Source organism: Anser cygnoides, chromosome 11 (assembly GCF_040182565.1).
Source record: "Anser cygnoides isolate HZ-2024a breed goose chromosome 11, Taihu_goose_T2T_genome, whole genome shotgun sequence".
In the NCBI taxonomy this organism is placed as follows: domain Eukaryota; kingdom Metazoa; phylum Chordata; class Aves; order Anseriformes; family Anatidae; genus Anser; species Anser cygnoides.
In genome coordinates this window covers 21,709,824-21,722,983 of record NC_089883.1, presented here as the reverse complement: position 1 = coordinate 21,722,983, position 13,160 = coordinate 21,709,824, and the positions used below count along the sequence as shown (strand labels likewise).

Below are 13,160 nucleotides of genomic sequence, written 5' to 3'. Positions count from 1 at the left end.
ATTTAGTTAGGCGTTCATCTCTTTTTAAAGTGGGACATATCAATTTTTCTACTTCCATCTATTTCTTATTAAATGAAGGAGGTTTGAGATCTTTGATTTTAAAATTATAATATGTCTGATGGCCATTATCAGCCAGTTTTTAAAAAGTGAGAAATGTCAACTATGATCCTGAAAAGGTAAACAACAACAGAAAACTAATGGTACACTCAGAAATTGTAAGGTTTCATCTCTGAGTATTCTGAAAGGCAGTAATGCAAAAATGCAGAAAAATAAGGTGTTCTGATATTTTAATGTTTGCCCCCAGTCCCTCAGTTGACAACTTGCCTTTAAAAAGCCATCTCAGTAACGTGCCACAAGTATTGTCATTAGGGAAACCTCTTTTAACATTCAGAAGCCATGAAAATATGGATTTTGCACTAAATTTTGCTCAGATATGTAGTTGATTTATCCCAGTTGACAGAGTAGCTGTGGTCAAAAGAGCTATAGTAATTGTTTCTATACTTTTGTTGCAAAGGAAGTGGGAATTTAAAATGCATTATACGGTCAATAAAAGAGTTCTAAGCTAATGCATTACACATTTACATTTTCTGCATGTTAGAGCCCATAGTAACAGTTTCTGTAGTTCATTTGTTAAGTCATTAAATATGGTAACTAGTTTGTGTGTCTGAACTCAAAGGAGCATGAGGAAGAATTTCCTGTCCTGAGTGCAGTGAGGGTATAGGTGGTTGAGAAGCATAGGGAAATGGTGAAAAATGTTTTGTTTTGACAGCTATTTCACAGTGTTTATGACAACCAAGCTATATTTAATAGCTGTTGTAACTTATGGCACTATAGTTGATAATGATAGGATTAAGAGGGATTTCTTTTTTCAGATACACATATGCGAAGCACGTGCTATGGTGGCTACAAGAGAGGGCAATGTGTGAGACCATTAACCGGTGCAGTTACAAAATCGGAATGTTGTTGTGCCAGCACTGACTATGCCTTTGGGGAGCCTTGTCAACCCTGTCCAGCACAAAATTCAGGTATGGAATATTTACTGGTACTTATTCTAATGTAAGCTTTATGTCAATAAGCTGTTTTTAGGAAGGTAAAATACAGCTTTGTGTTAACATCCCATCTAAAAACCGGAGAATTATGTTGTCATACAACATGTTAAGTATTTTGAGCAATCTGCTATTTTGAATATTGGAATAGCATAGGAGAGAATTTTTTGAGGTAACAGTAAATGCCAATATCTGATTGAAAGTCATTACACACATGAAAACAGATTGTCACACACAAAACCCTGCTTTGATAGATGTGGATTACTAAAAGTATAATTTTGATCTCAAATCATTAATGGAACCATCTTGAGTAATTCATGCATTCAAATCCTTTTGTACACCTGTCAGTCACATATTTGCTGTCTGAATTCTGTATCACCCCAGTGGTCTGAAATTGTTTATACAGTAACTAGACTTTGGATAGTCAGGGCAAAACAAAAGCCTGATTAAGACGGTTGAGAATATTTGAGTCTCTCAGCAAAATCCCCACCAAGCGTTGTTGTCTGGAACATAGTTGCACTCTGGCAAGACAGCAATCCTAATCATTCTCATGGGCAGAATCTGCTTTTAGGCAAGCACTTCTTCCAAGAAGACTATGCTGACGCAGTCCTTGTCCTGAAGCCAATAAATAAAGAGACTCTGGTTTTGTGGAGGTGACTGCAGGGTGATAGTTTGAAGCACAACTTTGTCAAGTGATTCTTTGCACTCAGCAAATTTGTTGTTGCATATAAACCAAATAAGCCATTTGATAAGTAGTTCTAAAGCATCTCACACTAACTTGGTACCTGCTTTGTAGGCCAGAAATGTATTTTAAATCTCAGTTTTAACTGATAGCTTTATGAAAAGCATTAGAGACATGAGCAATTGGAACAGATTAGGCTTGTTGAGCTGATCAGAGCTCTTCAGCAAGAGCTTGCTGCCACCATTTTATAATGTGCCATGTTATTTAGAATAGCAAAACACCATGGGAATGTTAGCAGAATAGGAAGGAGCCTTTCCAGCAGCCTCTGTTCAAATCAATAGGCCCTTCTTTCTGTACAGTAGAGTTGAAATCTTTGGATTTAAATGTTGGACTCTGTATCATTGACTTCTGTTTTATATTTTAATTACTTTAACAGAACATTTACACATGTGGAAGCTGTTTTTCTTGTGTTGTTTTGCCCACCTTCTCAGCTGTTTAAAACAAAAAAAAAAAGCCATCTCACAAAGGGTGAAGTGCAGCATTTCTTTGGGAGTTGACTTGGAGAAGAAAGGAGAAATTTTTTTACAGAGTAGCATTGCATCAGAGAAATTTAAAAGAATTCCTGAAATGAAGACACTTGTTGCTCTGTTCTCCTCAGAAACTCTCTGCAGAAGTTCCTACCATTTGAGAATAATAGTTGTGCTGATGCATGTCCAGAGCAGGTCTGCTTTCACATAAGTTGGCAGTGATTAATTGATTCAAGCAGCAGTATGTGCTGTGTGTGTATCTACATGGATATTGAATCCCTTTGGGCACAATGTAGACATATATGGTTTGCCCAGGATTAGGTCCTTTCTCTTGCAAAGTCCCGTTGTAAACTGTGTAATGCAGAATATCCTTGTAACAGTTGATTTTGGGTGAATTGATTCCACTTATCAGTTCATTTTACAAGTCAGAAGTACAGCCTTCTGAATTCATATTAACCTGCTGATTATGATACGACTGGGAGGTGTTTTGCATATGATTTTCTTGAAGAGAAAACAGCTGTTCAATAAATATAAAAATGTTTTTTAACAGTAGTGTAATTATTTTACAAGGAGTAATGTCTTTAAACTAAAAGAGGGTAGATTTAGATTAGATAGTCAGAAGAAATTCCTTACTATGAGGGTGGTGAGGCACTGGAACAGGTTGCCCTGTGGATTCCCCATACCTGGGAAGTGTTTAAGATGAGGTTGGTTGGGGCTTTGAGCAACCTGGTCTAGTGGGAGGTGTCCCCTCCCATGGCAGGGGAGTTGGAATTAGATGATCTTTAAGGTCCCTTCCAACCCAAACCATTCTATTTTGACTGTTCATAAAGTGCAACTGTATTGAAAAACACTGACCTATCTGTTTACAGGTAGTCCTGATGTGGATGTGGTTGTTTAGCTTCCTCTGTCAAGTGGTCTGAACTCAAAAGGACTTGAACCCACCATTCACTGAAACATTTGAGAAAATTTGATACATTTTTTTTTTTAAGGATAGCAGATTCTTGATTTGCAGACGCTCCTACTAAATGGAGTTAAATATGGTCTAGATTTATGGGAAAACTTCTTCTGTTTTTCAATCACTTTGAGCGTGCACTTTGAGCAAGGACTGGGACATATGAATACTGGAGAATCTTGCTGTGAAGACGTTATGATTTATTTATGTAGGAAGGCCATGATGAAGCTCATGTCTATTCCTGAATGCCTTGGTTCAGCATTTGAAGTTTTTACTCATTCATCTTCATCAGCAGATGCAGACCCCGAATCTGCTAAAATGTTTCACAGGTTCAGAACATTGGGAGGATATTCATGTGTTTGGAATTGAAAGGCATGTTATTTAATTGGAGTAATTAATTGGCATGTTGTAAATGATGAAGCTGAAAGCAATGAGCTGAGAAAGAGTATGCCAGTAAGTATTTTCATATTTTTTCCAGCTGAATATCAGGCTCTGTGCAGTAGTGGAACTGGCATGACAGCAGGAGGAAATGGTAAGATCACCTTATGTAGTTTCAAAATATGGAAGTTCTGGCTGAAAGCATGACTTTGATATCCTTGATTAGTTAGACACGCTGGGTGGGATGATGGCTGGAAAGAGTGGGAGGAAGGCTTATCTAGGTGGATGTTTGCAACAGAAGAATAGATGAATTTAGGATAAAATAAGTGGAGCATGCCATTTCATCAGTGTGCCCTCTCTTTTTATGCCATTCAATGTATGTGAGTGCTGTTATAGAATAGTGGCAAATCTGTGAATAGTGTCATTACATACATGACTTAGAAATCTTATCTGTAAGTCATATTTACAGTTTTTAATTGAAATTGACCTGAAGAATAAAGCCATGTTGAACATTGAGCTTGCTCATGTATTTTCATCTCACTCACAAATACCTGGCTAACAGACCTTGGTTGATAATTACAAAGAAGGAACAGATGATTACAATCACAGCTTTGTAGTTGTACAACTGAAATTGCAAACCTTATGCCAGTCAATACTCACTAATAGAATTGCTGCCAGCAGAGAGGGAAGAGCATTCAGAAGGGAAGGATGTTCATGCTCTCGGGAGTGATGACATCTGGAAATGCTGTGAATCAGAGAATATGAATATGGGGTGCTATTAGTACCTGTGCATCTATAAACATAAGAGCCCAGTTTGTATCTACAGTTGCAAGTTTTTAAAATGTTTGTGGGCTAGAAATGGTCTTAAATCAGTGTAAAAGGGATATTTTTTTGTCTTGAACATGAATATTTAGGTGTGAATTTGCTAATCAGAACTACATGATTAAAAATATGGAATGGCCAATGTTAGTGATATTGAAAATATATCTTATTCTAGTTTGGAGAATGAAAAGGGGGAACCTCCACAGTTCTCAACAATTGACTTTTTTTTTTTTTTTAAACATTTATGTAGATATTAATGAGTGCTTACTGGATACTGATCTCTGTCCCAATGGAAGGTGTGAGAATCTGCATGGAACATACAAATGTATTTGTAACCCTGGGTATGAAGTGGATTCAACTGGGAAAAACTGCATTGGTATGAAATGTCTTATTTTTCATTTTGAAGTTTGCTTGTGTATATCCTTCTTTGCCATTTTCTTCAGTGTTTCATCAGATGCAGTAGCTGCTCTTCTGGATGTTTTTGCTAAATTTTATTAGTTTAATTTTGGTGCTTTGGTGCTTTACATTGCTTATAAAGTCCTCCGGTGTAAAAGTGTAAATGACCATTGCTACCAATGACCTGAATTGCTGGCAGTTCAGATAAGTCCCTTAAATATGTGCTCCATGGCACCACTGTTTCTCCAAATAAAAAGCAGCTGGATCCTGCTATTGCAGTGCACCATGGGAGAGATCTAGGATCACCAGTGTGGTAGGTCCCTCCAAGAGCAGGGTATTTATGTAAAACTTATAATAGATCTTAAGAAGATGAGTATACCATATGCTACAGAAAACTTCTGTGATTTCCGCCAGTTCTGACTTTGGGGAAAATTCCCTTTCAACTTTCTGACAGGGCTAAGTTTACTGGTCAGATGCAGGAAAATTGATGAAAGCACTAGCAGACTCTGTATGCTGTCTCTAGCTATGGCTTATTTCCTGTGCTGTGCAAGTGAGAAAAAAAAAAAAGACAAATTTTTCATCACAGAAAAAGTGAAATAAATTGGTCACCTCTACAGGAACAACAGCAGAAGCACTGCAGTATGAGATTAAAAGAATTCAAATAAATAGTAGTTCAGCCTCTTCTCATGCTGTCAAGGATGTTGAAAGAAAAGGTCAGATACCTACAGACTCCTATTAGAAATTTTAGTTCTGTGAATTGTCTTGTTCCACTTAACAGAACCATCAAAAGCACATTACTTAAAAAGTTTCAAATTCCTTTCTTCCACTCCTGCGTTGGTGCATTGTTCCAGAATGTCTTTATACAATTGGTTACAAATTTCTTCTAGGCTCCTGTTAAAAGTTGTGACCATTTTATGACCAGTTGATGTTGTACTAATATTATCCTTTGACATAGCACCATGTGTCAGCACTTATCCCCAAAGTATTTCTAAAGAATCATCGTATCCTTTCTCAAACTCTGTTGCATAAACGACTATCCAAATTAATGAATTTGGTCATTTCATAAAAGCAAAGACTACAGCTTTGTATTGCATACAACTGATCCAACCATTATACAGTCTTCTGATGAGGTCCAACCAATGTCTTAAACAGTGGTGCCAGCACTTCTCCATCGCCCCTAGAAAAGTCCTACCTGAACTGATTTTGGAGTGAATTACTCTTTTCTAAAACATGTTATACTTGGGGATTAAAGTCAGCCTCTAACTGGAAGATACACTCAGAGCTCTCTCTCCTCTATTGCCTTCAGTTTATGAGTTTTGTTTTAAAGCATGTTATTGTTACTGGCCCCAAAGTTTTCAAACATTGGTGATTGTATTTTATTTTTTTTACATTGTCAAGCTTAATTGAATTGCACGATTGAAAGAATTGCATGATTGTCTGTGTTAGCAATAACTTCCAGTGTAGTGTTGTCCATAGTTTTTGATGCAATTCATTTTTTATTTCTACATGGCAATGAATAGAACCATGACTCATCCTTGAAAAACATTGCTAATATCATCTCTCCATTGTGATGACTCTCTTTTTTAATATAACCTACTGTAATCTCTCCTTCAGCCAGATCTGAATCCACCTTAAAGTTCAAAAGTTTCTTCCTGTTGTCTTCAGCTTACATAATAATTTTATTTTGGTTCTGTATTCTCTATTTAAGTCTAAATAGCTAAAGTCATCTCTGTTATTCCAGTCTAAACTATCCACTATCTTGTTAAAAAAAAAAATAAAAAAATCTGAGTTGATCTTTGATAAAAGTCATGATGTAATTCATCCCATTTTCCCATTTGCTGCTTTGGCTTTGATTATCCATGTCCCATTTCAGAGTCTACCTCTAGCTTATGGCATCCCTTCTCTTCTCCCCATCCATCTGTGACTTTTCCAGCTGCTCCCCAGCCCACCCTGCTGCAGCCCACATCCATGCTCTATCACAGCTGTTTCCCATTCCTCCATAATGTTCTACCTGGCCCCCTCTCAATTTTTCTGAACTCCTGTGAAGCTTCCCACATGGTCTGCTTTATTCTGCAAATCTCCCTGCTTTTCCTAGCACTTCTGCTGTTCCCAGCTGCTGAGCTGACCCTCTGAGTTTTCCCATCTCTCAACACTTTCTGAGGCCTATCTGACTTAGTCAATTGTTCCTGTCTGCTCTCAGAGTCTCTCCTGATCTTCACCTGCCATTCATGGCCCATTGCCACCTTCTTGCAACTTCTCTCTCATGACCACAGCTCTTCCAAAGATTTCCTAAGGGCTCTTGAAATTTTGCACTGGCATTTCTATTGAAAATTTTCAACTCTGAAACAAGTGTAGACTCACATTGGCCTTATTAACCGTAACATCTAAGACAGTCAGAGCAGACTTGGAAAAATGGTGATTTAAGGACCAGGATGACCAGCAAATCTTTCCAAACCAATCATCTCATTTTTTTTCATGAGTGTGGGGGCTGTTGTTCAGGGAATCAAGAGACTGCGTAGAGCTATTCCACAATAAAGGCAAGACAAAAATGTGATTCCCAGCTTTATTTTAAACAGTGCTGCGGCTGTCACATATTATGAATTCATGTAGAAGGAAAGTATGAGCACTTATGAAAGCAAAATAGCCTCCTAAATAGTAAAGCATGGGAAAAGCTCAACAAAGAAGCTTTTTGGGGCATTTTCCCTATTTAAAAGCAAAACAAAAACATTAATTTTTCTCTAGGTAATATTTGTGCGGTTTGAATTCATATAACTTACTGTTTCCATTATTTTAACAAGTTTTCATGAAGAAGGAAGGTGAAGGAAGTGGGGTCTTCAGTATTGGAGTGGTCATTTCCATTTGAAATAATTCCAAGTCTGTTGTTTACTAAAAAGTCTAGAAATCTATTTAGTGTTTTTGGAAAACAGTGCAAGGCATGTGTATGAGTATTCTCTGTCTCCCTTTTATTTCCTTGTCTCCACATACACAAAATGTAATAAAATGTGGCTGTGAGGAGGGGAATTTTGTCTTGGCTTCTAGTCCAGGAATGTTTTCTTTTGTAAAAAAATGTTGATTTTCATTACAGACATTGATGAATGTGCACTGAACATGCTGCTTTGTGACAATGGGCAATGCAGAAATACCCCTGGGAGTTTCACCTGCACTTGTCCCAAAGGATTTGTATACACACCAGACCTAAAAACATGTGAAGGTAATTGTGAAGGCACTTCATTTTATTTTAGTTTGATTCACAGAGATTTTTTTGGGGTTGTGTCAGAAATACTTTGAATCTTGATAAGGATATAACATGTAGAACTTGAGAGGAAAAAAAAAAAGCAAAAAACACAAAACAATCATAGGGAAATAATATGGGAAAGTAGGGGAAAGAGGAGAGACAAAACCGAAGTTTTATGTAACCTTGTGGAATAGCCTATATCAGGTCTGCACTAGCATTCTCCTTATTGGCTACCACCAGCGGGCCTGCACTGTGCCAGGAGTGAAAAAAATGTGAAAACCGCCAGGTTTTACAAATCTTTTCTCTCTTGGAGAACAAAAAGCTAGATGGGTCCTTGTGTGAATCCTTTTTGAGCCACAGACAGGATGTGCATCAAATCACTTAACACAGTCTACCAACTCAAAACAGGATAGTAGCTGGATGTCACAGAAAAATGAGGTGCTTCTGCTGAGTTCAATGTTTTAATGCTTTCATGTGTTAGTGTGTCTTTAGGGCACATGCATCATTAGCCTGCTGTGAAGAACTATATAACTGAAACACAAAATATGAGGAAAACCTATCATGAGGAAAGCTGCTTCCATTTTTACCCAAGCTGAAAAAGGCTATATGTATTTTTGTTAATGTTTCCTGGCACTAATAGCAGTGTGTTTCTCTTCTAGATATTGACGAGTGTGAATCTAACCCCTGCGTTAATGGGGTATGCAAAAACACGCCAGGCTCTTTTGCTTGTGAATGTTCTCCTGAAAGTACTTTGGATACAACAAGAACTATCTGCATAGGTATTTATTTTTCTGAAAAATTTATGTTTGCTGGTAGAAAATGTCCAATGACATAAAAGCAGTGTACACCAAGTATAGAAAAAACCTCTAAAATTACTTTTGTAGATATGTTTAGTAGAAAATGTTCCAGAAACAATGTTAAAGTGTTTGTTTTCACCATTACTATGGGTACCTAAAGTGTGACTAGCACATAGGAGCATGGTGTGCTTTCATGTCAAATTTGAAAGAGATGAAAATTCTTCTAACATACATGGGAATGATCAGACCTGATCAGAATGGTCTTCAGGACTATGCTCACCCACTTCAGCCCTCCTGCAAGAGGGGTGGACATGTGCTCCTTAAGATCTTCTCTCTAGAAAGGCCACTTTTTGATTTGAGGTGGAGCATAGGTAAGTTGTGTTCAGTCCAGACTAGCTCTAGAGCAGACAGACAATGCTGTGACTCATATACTATGTGGGCTCATAATTTATCCCCGAGTTGGTCTGGAGTGACAATAATTTATAGCTGTTGCCTAGTCAGCAAGGAAAATTATGGAGCTATGGTTCTGGGTGGTCCTCAGCTGTCTCCTGCCGCTTCCTAGATGGGAAGATCAGATATCCAGACTGGAGTATCTTATAGATTAATGGAGGATCTAGAAGATGTTCGTATCTACCCCGTTCTGCATGTGCCTCAGATCTGAATCATAAAAAAAATTATGGCGACTCAGGTCTTGAATGGTGTTGAGATATTCCCATATGTTAAGGTTAATAAGCATAAATTAGGACTTGCAAGGGCTCTTTGCTGGGATGATTACAGGCTGTACTTCAGCATTGAGAAGGATAAATTAAGATCTTTTAAAATAAATTCAGATCTGATGTGTTGAGTTAGAATGAAAGGATGATTCTTTTTCATGGTTAAATTGAGATGTATTTTCAAATATATTCATGTATAATTCTAAACAATGTGCATGACAATACCTTGTTTTTTTCCTAACAGAAACTGTTAAGGGTACCTGTTGGCAGAACATAGTTGATGGAAGATGTGAAATAAATATCAATGGAGCAACTCTGAAGTCCCAGTGCTGTTCCTCACTAGGTGCTGCTTGGGGTAGCCCATGTACACCGTGTGAACGAGGTAACACTCTTCATTTATTCTCTTAAAATTCTCATTCACAGCTCTTGTATCTCACAGATGTGACATTACAAGAGCCTTCCCATCTTACTTGAATTCATGAATAAAGTAACATTGCAAGCAAGGGAATAAGCTTAAAAAGGCAAGCTTGTTTAAACCATCTAGCTATGAAATCCTTGGCATAACCCTTTAGTGCCTAGAACAAGGATGATGGCCATCTAGGCACCAGTGCCACATTAAATAAATAAATAAAATAAGGTAGTAAGACTGGTTTTATTCTCAATCAATCCATAAAATTTTAGAAGACAGGGAAACTGTTCTTTGTCTTCTATAGCCTTGCTTTATTTTGAGAAGGTGGCATAGTGTAACAAATAGTATATATCCTCAGGAACCTAGGATTTTTCCTTGTTCTGAGGCTGGTCCACATTATTGTCATAGAACTTTGGCCACAGGCCAGATAAATAACTTTACTGTTTCTCTTGTACAACACTTATTCCTTATTCAGTCTGAAAAAGGGATGACTTAATATTGAGAGGTGGCATGTAATTATACAAGGCTCTAACATTGGCTTTTATAGTAAACATTTTACAAAATTAAATTCTTAAAGGAAGGGACCACACCTACAGTCTGTAACTTGCAGCATTACTTTAGCATGGTTTGTCATAATAAGTGATCTAAAGTTCTTAACGATGTAGCAATTGATGCATGTTCCCCAGAGCTCCCAAGAAAATGTTTGCAACAAATGGATCTTTGGTGTGGTAATGGAGGGAGGAGAGGGAGTAGCCCTTGTTATTATACTCTGTAGATTAACTGATTATCTAGAGAATCATATGGTTGATCAAGCAGTGAGTTGAGGTGTCTGCATATTCACTTCATCACAATTTGCTTGACTGAACTGTGGAATGAGCTGGGAACCTAGGGATGAGATGATGATTGCACAAATGTGTATGGGTTGATACTTAGACACACTGAAAGCTGCTAGTTTGCTCAAGTCATCAATTAATTCATCCTTTATAACTTAGCAGAATTCATCCTCATCTATCAGTGATAAATAGAGCTGTAATATGCTGAGACCAGATTAAATGAATTAATTGATTTGAATAAAGCAGGAATAATATAACCACTCTGTGGTTAGCTAGCTAAGACATGTTGGAGGTAAAAGAGGATAATGGCTGACACTTTACATAGTTTATGTAGTTGCCCCATCTTGTCTCCTTATTTTTCAGAAAATACTGATATTGTCTAAGTACTCAGACCTCTCACAGCAATAAACTTGATGTAATATTTCACATGATCATTTTTGCACAAGAGGTTAACAGTGAGTTTTGTACTGTACCATTCTAAAAGTTCATTTTTGTTCGTTTTACAGACCCAATATGCCAAAAGGGATATTCAAGAATAAGAGGAACATTATGTGAAGGTATTTATTGTTGCCTTAACATAAATCAGAGCTTGAATGAAAAAAAACGCCAGTGTTTTGAGTTAAGCAGTTAATTTAGCGTAGAGGAACATTATGCCAAATTCTTACCTCGTATAATTCCATTGACTTCATTAAAGTTATGTCAGGGTTGAAATTGTTTTCAGTTTTTTTAACATTCCTACATATAGTTTATCTCAAAGTACACACTTGAAAATACAGTATCTATGAGTATAAGGAGATGGTTCTCTCTTCAAATACTATTAACTGAGTAACCTATTCAGGCAAAATATGCAATAAAACATGGCATTATTGATACAGTGGTATGCAAAGCCATTACTATGCTGTAGAAAAAGAATGTTTAAAGACTGTATTTCAAATGAAAGCTTTTTTTCTTAACCTTGGCTTTCTTCCATTAACATTATATTAAATCAGAAATGTTCCAAAGCATAGTTATTGTCTTATAAAAAATGGGCATCAGGACACAGTTAAACTTTGGTTAAAGAACAGGCTGAACATTTTTTAAATGTGTAGCTTTTTGCTCAGTATGAGATGACTCTATACTATTCTGTGAGAATTGAAGGTCCCACCCTATTTCATCTTCATCTGAATTGATTTGAACCCCTGGCAAAGTACTGCATAGTTCCATAATATGCAGAAGCTCAGAGAGTCTCAAACTGCTGTGGGTCATCCTGACTGACAACATCTGACATGACACTGCAGTTAAAATATTTTTTAAAAATTACTCCCATATGTAGCTTCCATAAAGAAACATTTTTTTTCCTTAACAAAAAAGAAAACAAAACAACAACAAAAAAGAAAGAGGAACACCCTCACACATATTCCTTGCTTTCCAAATGATGACTGAATACTTTGGCACGTCCATGCTGCAGACCCACTGTACACAACTTTTCTGACCTCAGCAACACTTTTTGGAGTGTGTAAGTAAAAGAAAAGGAAAAAAAAAAAAAAGTGGCCCCACCTTTCTCTATTCACAAGGAAAGTCTTAGAACATTTTCAACACTGTTGGGATGGAAAGTTTATCCTTCCAAGATGTAGACATAACTGTTTTCAGCATTTTCTTTACCAGCACTTTGGATTTACATCTATTACATGCTTTAATCTTTCTGATTTCAGTGGGACCTGGATAGTCCCAGATTCTTCTGAGTACTTTCCCCTGGTTTTAACATACTAAAGCGGTATTTGGGTTTCAACCAGTGTAAGCATTTTTCAAGACAAGGGAAGAGCTCAGGGAAATTTACTGGCAAGTGAGAGACAGGGCAAGAGAGTAAGTTTTGTTCGTAAAAGGTGATAGTTCTCCCATACATAGTCCATGTAAGATTAGTAACGGGCCTTGTGCAAGGAAATAAGCAAACTAAATTGGCAGTGTTCCTCGAGTTTACGGGTGAGCCCTGAAGTTGTCAGCTGAAATATTGTTCACAGGCTGTGATCTGTGTTTCAGTGGTTTCAGATAGTCTGTTGGCTTTACTTCCTGCCTCCTAGTTGATGTGGACCTTTTAGCTATAATATCTAGTCAAGGGCAGAGGCCACTGATGTCCCCTCCACGTGCATCCTCTACCCTGCACCATGCAGTCAGAGTGTTGCACAGACTCTGTTCACACTAAATTTGTCTGGAAGATGAGTGAGTCCAACCCACCCACTTCTTGATTACTCTCTATACATGAGTGTTCAGCTGTAGACCAGTTGTTCCTTTCTGATTCCTTGTTCTTATCCTCTCCTGTCTTAAAAATTGTTATGCTTCATCTTGGGTCATGTTTAATGTTGGAGGCTTTTTTATAGAGGCAGTTGTGAAGCA

The 13,160-nt window shown here is 37.4% G+C and overlaps 1 protein-coding gene across 3 annotated transcripts in view; it reads left to right on the top strand.

The window, feature by feature from the left end:
• Positions 1 to 13,160, top strand: part of FBN1 (fibrillin 1) — a 157,645-nt gene that overhangs the window by 84,431 nt on the left and 60,054 nt on the right. For all 3 annotated transcript variants that reach the window (XM_048052354.2, XM_013177522.3, XM_067004149.1), the window contains 7 exons: positions 873 to 1,025; positions 3,686 to 3,739; positions 4,658 to 4,783; positions 7,889 to 8,014; positions 8,698 to 8,817; positions 9,793 to 9,930; positions 11,297 to 11,347. In XM_048052354.2, coding sequence (XP_047908311.1) covers positions 873 to 1,025; positions 3,686 to 3,739; positions 4,658 to 4,783; positions 7,889 to 8,014; positions 8,698 to 8,817; positions 9,793 to 9,930; positions 11,297 to 11,347 — 768 coding nt within the window. The remainder of the gene's footprint in view (positions 1 to 872; positions 1,026 to 3,685; positions 3,740 to 4,657; positions 4,784 to 7,888; positions 8,015 to 8,697; positions 8,818 to 9,792; positions 9,931 to 11,296; positions 11,348 to 13,160) is intronic.